Source organism: Hibiscus syriacus, unplaced genomic scaffold (genome assembly GCF_006381635.1).
Source record: "Hibiscus syriacus cultivar Baekdansim isolate YM2019G1 unplaced genomic scaffold, ASM638163v2 tig00116962_pilon, whole genome shotgun sequence".
Lineage (NCBI taxonomy): Eukaryota > Viridiplantae > Streptophyta > Magnoliopsida > Malvales > Malvaceae > Hibiscus > Hibiscus syriacus.
The window spans coordinates 1526549-1543377 of record NW_024063488.1 but is presented as its reverse complement, the minus strand read 5'-3'; the positions used below and the strand labels follow the sequence as shown (position 1 = coordinate 1543377).

The 16829-nt window shown below is 35.8% G+C and overlaps 1 protein-coding gene across 7 annotated transcripts in view; it reads left to right on the top strand.

Annotated features, from left to right (window-relative positions):
* LOC120190767 (aarF domain-containing protein kinase 1) overlaps positions 1–14116 on the top strand; it is a 34163-nt gene extending 20047 nt beyond the window's left edge. The window contains exons 10-17 of one of the 7 annotated variants that reach the window (XM_039193817.1): positions 1316–1363; positions 1629–1704; positions 1862–2042; positions 13120–13257; positions 13328–13440; positions 13673–13744; positions 13830–13966; positions 14001–14116. In XM_039193817.1, coding sequence (XP_039049748.1) covers positions 1316–1363; positions 1629–1704; positions 1862–2042; positions 13120–13257; positions 13328–13440; positions 13673–13744; positions 13830–13954 — 753 coding nt within the window. In that variant the 3' untranslated portion in view covers positions 13955–13966; positions 14001–14116. The other 6 variants (XM_039193818.1, XM_039193815.1, XM_039193821.1 and 3 more) reach the window with 6 other exon arrangements.
* The last annotated feature ends 2713 nt before the right edge of the window (positions 14117–16829 follow it).

Genomic DNA, 16829 nt, shown 5'->3' with positions numbered 1-16829 from the left:
TCGGGTCGGAACCCGTCGGATTCGGGTTGAGTTGCCATCCCTTTTTTTTTTTTGATAGGAATAGGACTCATTAGGAACCTCCCTCATAGTTTACATTTGATGTAAACTGATTGAGGGAGGAAAAGAGCACCTCATTTTATTGAAAAACCAGAATTACATAAGATACACAAAACATCCTGATCCTGAGAAACACAGGATAAACAATATTGAATCAGGATAGTGTTGAAGGCTTAGTGTTGTACTTTACGATAGCCACACTTTCATACATTCCTTCAAAAGAACAAGTTGCAGACATTCTTACTAAGGCTTTGCCAAAGCCTGTTTTCATTAAATTCTTATTCAAGCTGGGATTATACAATGTATATTCTCCAGCTTGAGGGGGAGTGTAAGAATTATAGAGATGATTTGTTATCATTTTAAGGGATCATATCCTGGGATTATTATTTTTCCTTTCTTAGAGTTTCCTACTTTAGAGAGAGATTTTCTATATAAATATGTAATCTGTCATATTGAAAAGAATAAGAAATTACAGAGAATTACTCTGATTTCTACAAATAGTGAAAGCAATATAAACAGTCCTATCATAATTACTTTATGGGGGTTTAGGAAGAACCAAATTTACTATATTCTTGACCTTCCCAGGATAGCATCCCTACTTGAATAGTGAAGCAATATAAAGTCATATCGTAGTTACTTCTGGGGGTTAGGAAGAAAGATGCTATGTGCTTAATTGAATATCCATCTGTGCCTTATCAATTGGAGTAGTGATTTTGGCTTGTTTATCATATTGGTTTGATGACGATTTAACACAATTATTTGATTGATACTTAGCAATGAGAGGGAAAATGAACTGATGATTTTGGGTACAAGTTGTTTGTTCTTTGAAATATAAATCAGTCACTAAACTATTGGGCAACCTTTTGATGATAATAAATTTCAAATGTGAGGTCACTAATTTTAGAAATTACTCGCTTTCTGATTGCTATTGTTATGATATACTTTATTTTAGGCATAATTATTGAGATTACAGTAGGTATAGGATCTGTAAATTAGAGGCTGTAAATTAGGTTTGTCTCCTGTTATCTATATTTTCATATAGTGTAAATTCCCATCTAGCCCGAGGGGATAATCAAGCTGAAAAATTCAAATTCAGACTTCATCTCTTCACTTTCTTCTAATTTTTACAGCTACGTATGTTTGTCTGATGCTTACAGCTAACTATTGTACATTTGCTGATATTGCCATTGTATCATGTGCATGTTATGCTTTTGACTTGACAATATCGTACTGCTAATAGGAAGTTAATCTTTTTCAGGTTGATGATGTTGAATTTCTGAATGGAAAGAAAATAAATCTAGAAAAGGTTTGTTTTCTTTTTTTCAAGAAATGTTCCTAAAATTTTGAACGATCAGTTTTCTTCGGCTGCAATTATTTGTGAATATTTTCTTAAGTTCTGGATAATACTTGTCTTATGAGGTGGGTGAGTAAACCAGTGTACCAGTTTTGTTTTGTTTTTTTGGTTGGAACATGTCCAAAATGGGGTGACTTTAATGGCTGTATGCATGTTTCATTCTATTGCATTGAAGTAGATCAACTTACCTGAGCTGCCTTCAATTGGTTTTTTGAAGGTTGCAAAGTTGTTATTGGAAGTGTTTGCTGAAATGATATTCATTCATGGTTTCTTGCACGGAGATCCACATCCTGGTAATATATTGGTGTCTACAGAAGGTCAGGGTGGCTTTTCTTTGGGTATGTCCTGATTTTTCACTTAAGATCTTTTTTTGTCCAAGATGAATGTTACTAATCATGTGATGGTGCATATATAGTACTTAGCTTTATGATGAGATGATTGAACATGCAGTTCTTCTGGACTTCGGAATCTGCAAAAAATTGGATGAAGTGTTCAGGCTCGAATATTGTCAGCTTTGGAAGGCTTTGATTCTTTCAGACTCAAAAAAGATACATCATTTAGCTGAACGGTTTGGTGTTGGAAAGTACTACAGATATTTACCCATCATTTTCTCTGGAAGAACTATTGATAGGTGATCTACATTTTCTTCTTTCCTAATTTCTGTTCTTGAATCTTGATATTGTCAAGGATTGTTAGTTGTTATTGAGACATTAAGTAGAATGCTGGTGAAGGTGTTCCATTAAGAATTTGAACTGAAATCAGTACTCAGAAGAAGTTTATAATTTGACATTGATTATAGAATTCTCTTCTTTTATAGTAACACTTGGCAACTGTAACTACCATGATCACCATACTTCATATAATATTGGATATTCTTGTTAGGTATTTATAAGTGTACAAATAATCAAAGCGATATCAATGTAAACTAGAACATACACAAGAGGCGAGACTTAACGTGGTTCAACTTTGTCTATGTTCGAAGATGAGAAAAATAATAATCCACTATAAATGTAGAGATGTTGAAGAGTACAAATACATGATATCGCATGTTATCCCAAAACCCAGTAGAGACTACAAAAGGATTACATATCTCCAAAATAATTCTCTCTCATAATTCTAAAGGCCAAGACTCACTCTTATTTATAGTGTCAAATACTTGGTCACCAAGAATCTTTATTCAATAAGAATTCTTATTAAATAAACTTAATCACCAAGTAATCTTCAACCAGTAGAATTACAATAAAACCCAACTTAATTTCTGATTAGAATTTGAGTAAATGTCTAACAGTAGATATTGTAGATTTATCTTTCAAGCTAATATTTTTCAAAGATAATCATATCGTAACTCATTGGGAGGATCATAATTTCCAGTTCCCCTCCCCATATGTTCCACTGTATACTAATAAAGATGATTGGTTTATTGTAGGACTAGCTAGCCTGTTCGAAAGATTGATTTTTGTCTCCTGCTTTTGACCCCTTTAAGAAATTTCACACCAAGATAGTTGGACCCATTTGTCAAAAGTTGATTATTTGTAAAAAATCGTAGTTATGTGGCTTTAAATTTAGTATAAAGATATTGTACATTGCCTTTATATGTAATTCTAGAGAAAGTTGAAGCCATTGTCAATAAGTAGAGATACTGCATAGAAAAAGGCCCTTTTATGTGTTTTTATTTGTTGGAATTATTTAAGAACTTTTGAAAATTATGTTAATTATTTTAAGTCTTAATTACTGGCGTTCTCCTTCCGATTATCTTTAATCACTCAAAACACAAGTGATACACCTAGAAATCAATGCATCCTTTGATTTTGATTGATTTGTCTTCCAATGATTCATCATGTTCTTCCAAACTTTTGTTTTTTTTTTGGATAGAAGTTGGAGGTCTCGTTAAAAACTGCCTTCGTATTCTTCCACATACTAAGAAGTATGTTGAAGAACATTAGAAGGAAGAAAAGATTACCTCATATTTTATTAAATAACACCCATTACATGTGAAAACACCGAATACCCACATACGGGGATATACACCATTACAAAAATCATATCACCTAAAAATCTACCATCGTCAACCACAAAGCCACAAAGACAATAATCCTATTTCTAAAATACATCTCAAACAAAATGAAAAAACCAACGTAAAAGATCATAGCATAATAGAAAACCAACACTGTCAACAATGAAAACTGAACGAACGCCTCTGCATAGAGCTATAGAACAGTTACGATCAAATTGAAGGAACCAGTTCTAATGAATCATCACGAACTTCAGGGATCTAAGAATTTGGTTTGAAGGAAGGATCAATTTCATGCACCCTGATTCTGAAGGAATTAGGACCGACCTTCAACTCCAACGACTCATCAATTCTCACTTGAGACTTTATGAATAATTGAATTTTAGCCCGATCAAAAGACGATGGAGAACTAGAAAAACTAGTGAAAAAGCAAAGTCTACAAACAAGAGAGATGAGAGAGAGCGAAAAGTAGAGAGAGAAAAGTTGAAAGGGAAGGTAGATTTCGGTGAGGTCTAGAAGGCTTTTGTTGACAATCTCAGCAGGAGAGTATCACGACGTGTGCTAAGGGAAATTTTTTCGTCTCAGGGAACTGTGGAGAGAGTTTTCATCCCAAAAGAAACTAGAAATCCAAAATATAAATTTTCCACTTTTGCATTTGTTCAGTTTGAGAGTGAAACTGGTTTGAAAAGGACAATTGATATGTTAAATGGTTCACTGATAGATGGGAGAAGGATTACAGTTGGAGTTGCAAAATACAATGATGTTTGTCCAAGGAAAGCGAAAAAGAATAGTCCAGTAAAGCCGACTCTAGATTTGACTACAACAGGAACTTCAAAGTCGAAAGAGTTAGATTTTTCCAGCAGGAGTTTAAGGGATGACAGAACGTATAAAGATACTTTACTGTCTAAAAGTACGAGGAACAATGCTTTGGGGTATAGGGAGTTATACTCTGAAGGGATTCACAGGGAGAAAGTTAGGAAGAATGTTCTGGAAATGCATATTCCTTCTGAGAGTTCGAGTTGGGTCAAAAGATCATTAACGGGGATTATTAAGCTTTCCTTTGATTTAGAGTTAGTTCAGAAGACTTTTATTAATGAAGGATACAAAGTAGAGATTGCTAGCTGGGGTTATGTCCGGAATTCCTGTGCAATCATTTTCAAATCTCATGAAGAGATGATGGAGGCATGGACAAAGAAGAAAGATGAAATAGGCTTCTGGTTTGATAGATTGACACCTTTACTGAATGAAGATGGAGTTCCAATGGCTTTTTGCCAGGTTGAGTTATTTGGGGTTCCTCTTTTATGCTGGAATGAATCCTTCTTGGAACGAGTAGCAGGGAGATGGGGAAAGATGGTAGAAATCCATGATTCCACTAAGAACAGGGATGATCTTACGTCTGCGAGAATTCTTATGATAGTAGCTAGCCCTTTCGATGTTCCAAAATTCATTACTCTTGGATCGTATGGTAGATCGTACAAGGTATCAAAATTGGATCAGTCTATAAATCTTCAAAACCTTTTTCAAAATTTCTCCGGTGGTCGGAGTAGTTGAGGAACATTTTGGTGAGTTGATGTCTGGGGAAGGTGAAGATAGGGAGATGTCAGAAAATGAGGAAAGTACAGTCAAATCAATAGAGAAATTCAGACAGAGGGTTGACTTGTGGATTGATGAGGGAGTTTCTTTCGGTTCAGTAGAAACTGATGGGGAAATTCACTTTCCAAGATTTACTAAACATGGGAAGGGTATTAAAAGAGGATTGTCAGATTCACAGAACGTTGGGAGTATCAAAGTAGGAGATTTTGCAGGTCTGGGAATTAGAATTTCAAATAATCCGGCTGATGGGCCACAGGCCTAGCCGGAAGATAATGAGTTGTCTGGGTTGGAGGTTTCTAATATAATTCCTTCTGGGCCAGCTTATACAATTAATAAGTTTGGTAAAATGGTTCAGAATAGGAGAATAGTAGAGGTTGGCAGTGTTAAAAAGCAATATAAGGGGTCCAGCTATAATCCAGACTCGTCTGGCAGTGAAGAAATTAAGGCTAAAAAATCTAATTTAATGTTGATAGTTCCTAATTCAGAATTATCAAAGAGTCATTCAAGAGGTCAATCGTTGATTTTGCATAGAAGCTCACTATCTATAAAAAGTGAGCCTTTAGAGAGGAGGAGAATGGCCAGCTATAGAAGAGTTTATAGAAGATCTAGGGGAGGAATTATTGGCATGGGAATGAACAGAATGGAATTTCTGCTAGAGAGGATGATTTAGATCCAAAGAAGGTTAAAGATTAGTTCTGCACATCTGTTCAACAGTTTACTATAACAACAAAGTCTAATTTACAAGGCAGTGAGGATCCAAATTCAGTTAAAAAAGCTGGTGCTAGAACTTTGGATGGAGAGCCTGAAGGTTGTGTTGCAGAAAGACATTGTTCTAATTCTAATTCTGGCCTTACAAATAGAAGAGTAAAAAGATTGCTGTTAAGGGAAGCTTTAGAACAAGTTAATATTTCAACAGCATCATCTTCGGTTTTTTCGGACCTTTTGGAGGAAGCAGTTGCTACTTGGCAAGTTAGTCAGGTTTTGGGGGTTTCTTTTAAGCAGGGGAAGGAAGCCTTTCTGGAAAAAATCATCAATTTAGAGAGGCTTGAATTTGGCCAATTGAGGAGCCATAATGGGGAATTCAGATTTTTCAATTATCATTCATGAAGGAAAAATTAGCCATAATTTCATGGAATGTAAGGGGTTTGGGAAAAAAAAAGAAACAGAGAGCGGTTCAGAGATTAGTCTATAACACATATCCTTCTTTTCTTTGGCTACAAGAAACTAAAACCAAGAAGATACAAAGGTCTTTTCTAAGAAGGAAAGGGTTGAATATTTTTCAAGGTGTTATTGAATCACCAGCTTTTGGTTCTTCAGGGGGTTATTATGTTGCTGGGATGACAATGTGTTTGAGATGGAAAATCACTGCATCAATAGAAGATTCATTGATGTTGTAGGAAAATTCAGATTTAATCAGTTCAGAAGTGTTCTCATAAATGTTTATGGGCCTTCAGTGGAGGATGAGAAAGAAAGCTTTTTTGAAGAACTTAGTTTGTTCATTTCTGGCCAGAATCTGTCTGTTTGTGTGGGAGGGGATTTTAATGTCTACTTGTGTGAAGATGAGAAGGTGGGTAGAGCTAAGAACAGATACTCAATGAGGATTTTCAGTCAGTTTATTCAGTCTTCAGGTTTAATTAATCTGCCTTTGAATGGGGGTAGGTTCACTTGGTGTAATAACCAAGATGTTCCCACATTTGTTAGATTGGACAGGTTCTTGGTGGATGGCCAATTCTTGGCTAATTTTCCTGATATTATACAGTCACTAATTCCTAAATCTGTTTCAGATCACAATGCTATTCTATTACAAAATGGAGGAATTAATTGGGGCAAAAAGCCTTTTAGACTATTCAATTATTTGATGAAGGAAGAAGGTTTTGAGGAAATGGTCGGTCATTCAATAACAGATTGCAAGAAGAATAGGAGAAAAGCTGGAATCTTGAGTATTTTGAAGAATTCTAAATTAGCCATCAAAAAATGGGCAGGGAAGAAGAACCAGTTTCCGGGAGCTTCTATTTCAGATTTAGAAAAGAAAATTTAAAAGCTAGAGGAGGATGCTCAGCAGTTGCAAAACAGCTCGAATCAAGGGATAGTAGATGAGTTGAGTGTTTGTCGATCAGAATTATGAAGACTTCATAGAATTGAGGAGCAGATTTGACATCAAAATTCAAGAAAGAAGTGGGTTAATGATGGGGATCGAAACACAAGATTCTTTCACACTTTTGCTTCAATTAGGAGAGAACAAAATGCGTTGAATGCTTTAAAAGTTGATGGGAATATTACTCATGATCCAATTGTTATCAAGGCCACTGTTAAAGATCATTTTTTTAAAATATTCAATGATCGGTCTACTTTGGATATTGAAGATATAGGGTTGATTTTTCCTAGAATTTCCTTGGACCAAAGTATTCTTTTAGAGAAGGAGTTTTCTGAGGAGGAAGTTTGGGAGACTTTAAAGTCATACGATATTAATAAAGCTCCGGGGCCTGACAGATTGAACTTGGGATTTTTCAAAAAGTTTTGGTCTGTTCTTTAGGGAAACATTCTGGATTTTTTTCATAAATTCTCTTTGGGGAAAGATTGGGAACATGGTATTAACCATACATTTATCACCCTAATTCCTAAGGGTTCTAACATTAGGAGTCTTGATGATTATAGATCGATAAGCTTAGTGGGATGAGTATACAAGATTTTATCCAAGTGTCTTTCCAGGAGGCTTAGAAGTTGTATAAGAGATATCATCAGCCCGACTCAATTTGTTTTTATACCCGGTCGACAAATTTTGGATTGTTCTCTCATTGCTAACGAGGGAATTGATTATTGGAGGAAGAAAGGGCTAAAGGGCTGTGTATTTAAAGTTGATTTCAAGAAGGCTTATGATACTGTTGATTGGCCTATTCTGTTCAAGGTGATGGAAAAGATGGGTTTCGGTTCTACTTGGATCAGGAGATGTATTACTATAGCTTCTGTTTCGGTGTTAGTCAACAGGGTTCCATCGGAGGAGTTTCCAATGGCTAAGGGTCTTCGACAGGGTTGTTCACTCTCACCTTTATTATTTAATCTAGTAAGGGAGCTGCTGAATTTATTAATCCTAAGGGCTGTTTCTGAGGGATTATTTTCTGGAATGGTAATTGGCAAGGAGGAAGGATCTTTTAATTTAACACACTTGCAGTTTGCGGTTGATCTAATTATTTTTTGTGGAGCTTCGAAGATGCAGATTATGAACGTGAAGAGGGTTCTTAGAGTATTTGAGGTTATGTTAGGGCTTCAACTAAACCTCAAGAAAAGCAGTCTGTTCGGAATTAACATTTCTCAAGAGGAGGTTCAAATTTGGGCAGATTCCATTGGTTGTGCAGTTGGATTTTTTCCCTCTAACTATCTAGGCCTTCCACTAGGTGCTAATAAGAATTCTTCAGTTATTTGGGAATTGGTGGTTCAGAATTTTCACACTAAACTAGCAGGTTGGAAGGCAACTACTCTTTCTTTAGCAGGGAGATTGATTTTGATCAACTCGGTTATGTGCTCACTGCTTACGTGCTTTTTGTTAATGTTTAAAATTCCAACTTCAATCCTCAAGACTCTCAATTCAATTATGTCTAATTTTTTATGGGGAGGGGGGGTATAAAAAAGATACACTGGGTTAGTTGGGTCGAAGTGTGTAAATCAAAGAATGAGGGAGGTTTGGGAGTTCAAAATCTTAATAGTATGAATAGAGCACTGCTAGGGAAATGGTCTTGGAGGTTTGCAAATGAGAGAAATTCTGTTTGGAGGAAATTTATATGTAGCAAATACAACATTGATTCATCAAGGTTGTTGTTTGATAGAAGGATTTCACCTCAAACTTCTTGGTTGTGGAGAACAGTGGTTAATAACCATTTCAAAGAAGACTCCTTTGGTTCTAAGTTTCGAAGTTTGTGTAGTTTTCATGTTGGTGATGGTAAGCATATTCGATTTTGGCAAGATAGTTGGGCTGTGGATTATCCGTTCCAGGTTCTTTTTTCCAGATTGTTTTTGATTTCTACTAATAAAACTGGCAACCTATGTGAGTTCGGTGATTTTCAACCATCGGCCTGGATTTGGGATGTTAAAGTAAGAAATTTAAATGATTGGGAGCTTGAACAATGGTGTAATATGATGAGCATCATTTCAACTGTTTCTCTGTCTAAAGATTACAGTGATGGTTTGATTTGGAAAGGCAGTGGGGATGGTGTTTATATAGTCAGTTCTTGTGTTAAGAGGTGTGCAACAGGTTCAGAAGAGGTTCAGTTCTGGAAAAATATTGTTTGAGGGGATTGGTACCCCCAAGAGTAGAAACTTTAGTGTGGCAAATTGTGCTCCAAAAGCTGGTTGTTAAAACCGAATTGGTTAAAAGAGGAGTTCAAGGCATTGATGATGGTTTATGTCCTCTTTGTAAATTGGTTGAGGAGTCTTCCACGCATTTATTTTTTACTTGTTCGGCAGCGTGGTCCTTATGGAACAAATTTATGAAATTTTGGAGGTTTAGTTCTGTTTTTCATGCAGGTGCAAAAAATATTCTCCTAGCTTGGGATGGATTGAAGAAAAATTCTGCTATATGAACATTCTTTCCTGGGGCTGTTATTTGGACCATTTGGAAAGCAAGAAATAATATTATTTTTGAAGGGGGGAAGCTTGACCAGACATAATTATTCTTCTTAGCAAGATTAAGTTTTGCTTCTTGGTTCTTAGCTAAGCATAAGGATAATTCTATTCATAAGGATTTTTTAATTTCCGATCCTTCAATAGGGGATTCTTACTTGTCCTACAATATCCTGAAGTCATCTATAATCCCTTGGTCACCTCCTATGGGCTTCATCGAATTGAATGTGGATGTTGCCACTAGCAGTGATCGGAAGAAAAGTGGTCTTGGAGGTGTGTTAAGGGATCATTCAGGTGCAGTTTTAGGATCTTTTCAGGAGTCTGTTGGTTTGGGACCTCCGACATTGATGGAACTTAAAGCTATTTAAAGGGGTTTTTCTTTCTTTGCCTCTTTTCAAGGGATGGTTAAAGATCGGCTGATTATTGAGAATGATAGCAGGGTAGCAGTAGACTGGATTAACAATGTTGATACATGCCCAGTTGTGTACGCTTTTATTGTTAGAGATATAGTGGATAATCTTAGAATTTTTGAGGGGGTTGTTAGATGGGTTGCAAGGATAGCAAATATAGACGTTGATGGTTTAGCTAAGGCGGGTATAGGATGACTTTTAATGTTGTTTGCAATTTTCGTTTGGTTTTCTGGTTCCAGTAACTGGTGGGGGTTTGTTGGTTATTGTAAGGGTTATTTGGCTTAGTTTTTGCTCAGTTGTAATTCTTATTTTGTTTAATGAAGTTCTAAGGTACTCTTTTCCTCCTTCCGCTGATTAAGGAGCTTATATACAAGCTCCATTAATCAAGAAGGGAGGTTTTAATGAGGACTTCAAATCTTATAAAAAAAAAAGAAGATGGAAACTCGCAACTGTCGTCGATTGCTAATAGTTTGCCCCACTTAGCTGCAATGTTTTTGAAAGTATCCTAATTCCAAGCGTGAAAAGGAATCCCTTCGCAAACTAACCACACTCCACCACCAGACTCTCTGACCAAACTTTAACTCTGGAAAACCATTGTGCAAGAGTCTCTAATTTTTCATTATTCACAACTCTCAACGAAGCAGAGTCTTCAAAAACCATTAGAAGTACATTTCCAACAGCTCTCATTAACGTGAAACCAACGAGTCATTTGGCTTGAATTTGGCTAGCAAGATCACTGATTTTGATAAATCTCTTGCACCAACCCACCAAACAGTTACTCAACACGTGAAGTTTATCTTCGTCCACAACACCCTGAACTTCACAGTGATTATTCCTCGAAGCAACTTTCAATCCAGACTTACGTTGAACAACTGTCAAGGACTTTCTTCAATAAGACTGTCGAGGATTATATTTGGCTAAAGAGATCCTAATTTTGTTGCCGTAAATATGAGAACCATTCATATTTGAAATCGTCTTCCTTCTTCAATTGTCGCGAAGCGAATGAACCCAAAACGAGCTCCTATGGAATTTCTTTTGTTAGGAATGAAGGCATCAATTACATGACCGTGATCACATAATAACGATCCAAGTCTCTTCCAATGGATCTTCTTTGGTAAGTTTTCAATGAATAACGTGAAGCATCCACTTTCGTACCTATTCCTAACATTTGTATGATCTTTCTTCTACCAATTATTAAAATCAATTCTCCCAATTATTGCTTCTTCACCAGACTTGTTACCAGAACATCCCTTTTTGGTTCCAGCGTGGACAACATCCTCGGGTAGTTGAGCTGTTGATGCCTCTGTTAAAGATAGATTTCCATTCCCATAATTCCCTCGTTGAGAAGGAGGCATACCTTCAGGCCTAGATTTATTAACCGCCTTTTTGTTGCCCAAAGAAGTCTCCTTATTCCCCGACGGAAATTCCATTCGGGATTTCCTTATAAACCTATCGCTGATGAAACGATCACATCTCCCATATCTGTCATTCCTTCTGTCTAAACGGTCCCTATAACCAAAGCGTTGTCTGCCATCATAACGGTCATGTATGTACCGATCACGATCTCTGAAGCGATCACCACGGTCATCAACGGCAGTTCCTTTGAATCTTGAACGTGAAGAGAACATGGCGCCACTCCCACCTCGGCCACCACCAGCTGGAGGACAATAACGTGCCCAGTGCCCGAAGCGCCCACAATTGAAGCATTCATCATGTGCAACAGGACTGTCTCCACCTGCATACTTGATGAGTAACTTCCTCTATAGCCATGATAAAGATCTTTACTCATCTTGGGTTGAGCCTTATTCACCGAGATTGTACGTTCTCCCAATTATCGCCTATGCATCACCTTGATAGCTTCATCCATGGACCGACGATCTGAAAATGTAGATAAATCCAAATCCACGAGATTGCCCTGTATCTCTCTGCACCATGATCTGAGATTCAGTAATTTTTCCGAACTGACTAAACACATGCTCAAGCTGTCGCTCGGTGACTTCCCATGATAATCCTCCGACAAATATTCGGTTCTGTTCTTCCCCTGCCATCCTTAACAAACAATTCTCCTTTCTTCTTTGAAAACCTCTCTCTGTTTTGGCTTCGTGGTAGGCTCCTGAGAATCAAAACCTAGACTGGAGGACGTGTTTTGCAGCCCCAAGAGCTTCTGTAAGTTCTAGACAAGTGCTTCAACAAACAAAACCTCAAGCTCTGCCCCACAAAAACCTTGTAGTTTTGTCGGTCAACGGTTACCGTAGGTGGCAGGTGGCACAGCGTTTGTAGACTGTGACAGCGGAAGAGAAGAAGAGAAAATTTGGACGGGTGACTTTTCTTGCCGAAACAGTTCACTGGAGAGTAGGACGGTGGGAGGCGGCGATAATCGGCAGTGAACTGCGAGTAGATCTGCGTCGATTGAAAGAATTTATGGCAAATCTAAGTCCAGATTTGAAATCACCGTGAGCTGATGTTATTCCCAGGAAAAAAACGGGGTCAAACGGAGGTCGGTGTGTAGCGGCGGACAGCTGACTGCGGCAGCGGACGGCGGTCGGTGGTGGTGGACAACGGCTGGATGACGGTGGGTAAAATATTTTCAAAAAACACCTAGGCTTGGGGCTCTAGAGAGAAGCGGGAGGGATTTCTAATGTAACTATTGAAGATATAACTTTTGTTTTATTAATTATTGCTGCTTGTTAAGGTGAAAACTACGAATCACTTTTTGGTTTGATTGTTAGTTTAAGGCAAATCTAGATAAACTATATCTTTAATGGCATGTCTAAGTAATCCCTATCAGCACTAGTTTTTATCAGTGTACATAATTATGCGTGATTTTCTCTTCTCAATTCTGAGACTTCAACATGCCACGATAATTCTTTTCGGTATTCACTTAGTAGTTCTCATTTATGACAGCTAGAAGCATAAATCTCTGTGTATGTTGCTATCCCCCTGAGATGTTGGTGCATCTTTCCATTTTTTTGTGTTGGAGAGGTGTTGACTGAAGAGAGATTGATGGTTTATTGACCCTTTATGATGTTTTAACGGTTATGATCCCGATCTAATTGCCTCTTATGTAATTTGATTGGCAGTAAATCTGTGCTCGAGAAGGGAATGTTAGTTGAAGAGCAAAAGAAGCTGAAACAAGATCTGAAGGGTCTAACGATTGAGGACATATCTTCATTTATGGAATCTCTGCCTTCCGACTTGCTCATAATATTGCGGACTGAGTAAGTTAAATTCAGTAGCATATTGGGAGTTTAATAACTCCTAATCTCATTTTGGTCTTTCCTTTTTCAGTGAATTACTGAGATCTGCAATAAGCAAGCTCGGTGCTTCAAAATGGCTTAGGTTGCAAACCTATGGCAAATATGCCTCATTTGGTCTCTCTCCAAAGTTGAATCCACGCTCTGGTAAACATTTATTCCATTTTTCAGTCGGTGTTAATCTTGTCAAGCCGGGGAGAGTTATCTGACAGACATGTCTGTTTTGTATTTGTACATTTATGTGTATGGTGAGAGAGATTTCTGTTCAAGAACGGCTAACATCGTTAATCTTGGAAGGGTTTGATTATGTGGTTGTGTATATTTTTTTTAATTCACAATTTAAGAAATACAATTACTTTTATCTTTCTCGTGTTTTCAGATTTGAAAGTAGTGGCCCTATACACCAGATTGGTAGGAAATATAGAATACATTCATCTAAGGCTTGCTATAGGTAATTTTTCTCTCTTTCCTCACAATAATATGTTCCGATTAGTAGAAACAGTAGCTCAATGTTCGGAATGTTTCAACATTTTCAGGGGTAATGAATATCGTTGTGTGGATGGAGAAGTTGAAGCGATATCTGATTAAGTTTCGTATAAAAATGAGTGCTGCTGGAAAAGGTATGTTAACAGCGTTCTTCAACTGCAACTTGAAAGTGTAGGTTGTGTGAACTAAGAAAATTTTAAGGAGCAGAAACCAAAAGTAGAATACACATTCCTAGGGCTTAATGGTCAGTGGAGTATAGTTTGATAGGGCTTTTATTCTACTTGCTATGAACTATAAAACTACTCTTAAATCTGAATAACAGTGTAAGAACAAGAATACATAAAGACATAACCTGGTATATGCAATTATCTTTTTACTACGTATTCAAGTATCTACAATTCATCTTTTTTCTACTTTATAATTTTACTCATCATACATGTAAAGTTTTGAGTCAATATAGGTAACCTTTAGACTCAGCTTAGGCGTTATGATCAAATCTTGAGGATTACGAAGTTTTCGAAACATCCTAAGTTTATTAAAAACCTAGTAACAAGAATTAGGGTTTTTACTTGTAGAACACGTTGAGTTTGGTAGTTAAAAGATATAGTTAATTTATTACTGAAGTATTAAAGATTATATAGTTAGTTTGGTAAAACATGATTAACTAACCAATCCAAGGTTTAAGGTCTTTTATTAAATAATTATTCTACTTTTATAAAGACGTCGAGTTATTCATGTAAAATCTCAGTTTGTTTATCATAAATATTAGGCTTAATGAAAAAAGTAAGTGTCCAACTATACCCTTTGTTCACTCTAGGTGCTTAAAGTATGTTTCGCTTAAGTATGTGTCTAACGTTTTTTCTGTTATTCTTTTAAGAGCCTGGTCTGTCACAGTTACTAAAAAATTTGTTATCTAACACGTCTTTTTAAAAATAATATTATTTTCAAAATGTCCTAATATTTTTTTAAAATCTAAAAAAAATCGAATACTTAAAATCCCTAATTATAAATCCATCGACCATCCATCTCTGACTGTTGCCACTTTCAAATGGTCACCCGCCTGTCACCTTCCACCCCCTGACATACCATTGTCTTTGTCGTCGCCCCAATCCGTTAAATCCTAAAATTCATGATACTCAAATCTCTAATTTTCCCATCATGTTGTCCCTTCCTCTCCGTCCAAATTATCACCGGCTGAACGCTTAATTGATGGAAAATGGCCTTATTTTCCCTTGCTTGGGGCTAATGCTTCGGTACGAATGGTGTACCAAGCAAAGGGATGTATGCTTTGATTCAACGCGATGAATACTTTGAGTGAAAAAATACTTTAGACACCTAGATATAGTTTGGACATCTATTTTTTTTATTAAATTTAAATATTCATATAAGAGATACATGTACAATTTAACAAAAGTATCGAATGTAAATCCCCGAAAACATAATAACAGCCCATGTTACATCTTTGATAAACCGATAGAAAGGGATTAGTATAAAGTTCACGTAAAGTATGTCGAAAAAGGTGAGACTTAGATCCTTTGTATACTGAGTTCGGTCCTAACTAAGTCCTGAGTCGTTTGAAAGGGTACATAACAAAAGAGTAAGCTAAAGAGTTCAATATGATTTATCTGTGCAATTAAATAAAATAAATATTCTAGTAAAGTATTCAATAGCATATCATATCAGAGAATGACATAACATTTAGTAATACTTTGAAGAATTCAGAATGAATGTCATGTCTATATGAGCTAGTAAGTTCAGCGAGCCATACCATGCCACACTCCAAATCAGTAGGAGTCACTCAGGATCCGAAATCATCCTTATGTCTTCAAATAGGAGTCGAAACTCAATGCGGTAAGTCGCCAGTAAATGAGAGTCGAAGCTCAGTTTGATAAATCTCTAGTAAATGAGAATTGAAGCTCAGTGCGATAAGTCACCAGTAAATGAAAGCTGATGTTCAGTGCAATAAGTTGCCAGTAAATGGGAGCTCAAGCTTAGTGCGATAAGTTGTCAGTAACATACAAACGTATAACCCAGTCCAAATTAAGATATAAGATGTGACATTAATTTAGTGAATTTTACAATATTACCAGATCTATTAGTTCAGTGACATAATCAGGTTTAAATGTTATATTATAATCATTAAATTAGATTATGAATAAATTAAATTAAATCTACATTTCATAACATTAATTCATAAATAAATTTCAAAAAATAAAAATATATATTAATACTAAACAAAAACAGTGGAATGATTTTATTCTTTAACAGAGATTAAAATTATGGAATCATATCCGAAATAACTAAATATATATTTTTAATTATAATATAAATCAAATGTGTAATTAACTAATCAAGTGAGTAAAATTTAATTATAATTTTATGTCATATATAAGTATATAATGATTGTGAATTGCAATTGAATTTGCGTTATAGAGTTATTACTCAGTTAATTTACGATTTTTTTTCAAACAAATAACATTGCACGCAACACGCCTTTATCATTTTATATTCTATTTGCCTTTTTTATGTAATAGTTCAATTAATTCTTTATTTTTTTTGTTAAGCATGAAAAATATTTTAAAAGGAAGATAATAATAAAAGATTTATTTCCGATTAATTTTTTTAGAAGGTGACTTAAAAAATCCTCAAGTGGATCACGAAAAAAATCAAAGATTATAGAATATCATCTTAATGATCACAAAAAGCTTCGAATGATTTATTTGTTGAAAGGTCATTGCCAACCAAAAGAGTACATGTTTCTTAAGACATATAATGATAAATTATGAAGTTTCAATCTTAAATTATTTGAAGAGCATAAAAGTTTATTAGAATATAATGTATCTAAATTCGTTTATATTGTAATTTTATGAGACCTGAATTTAAAGCAAACTAGAGGATGTGACATATTTGTTGTTGATGGATTTAAGAATGGAAAGATGAGTAGATTGCAATTTCATTTTAGAGTTCTTAATAGTGCTCCTAGCTTTGAGAAAATGTGAAACTCTAATGAATCAGAAATAACATGTTGAAGTTGTCATTATGAAGTAATT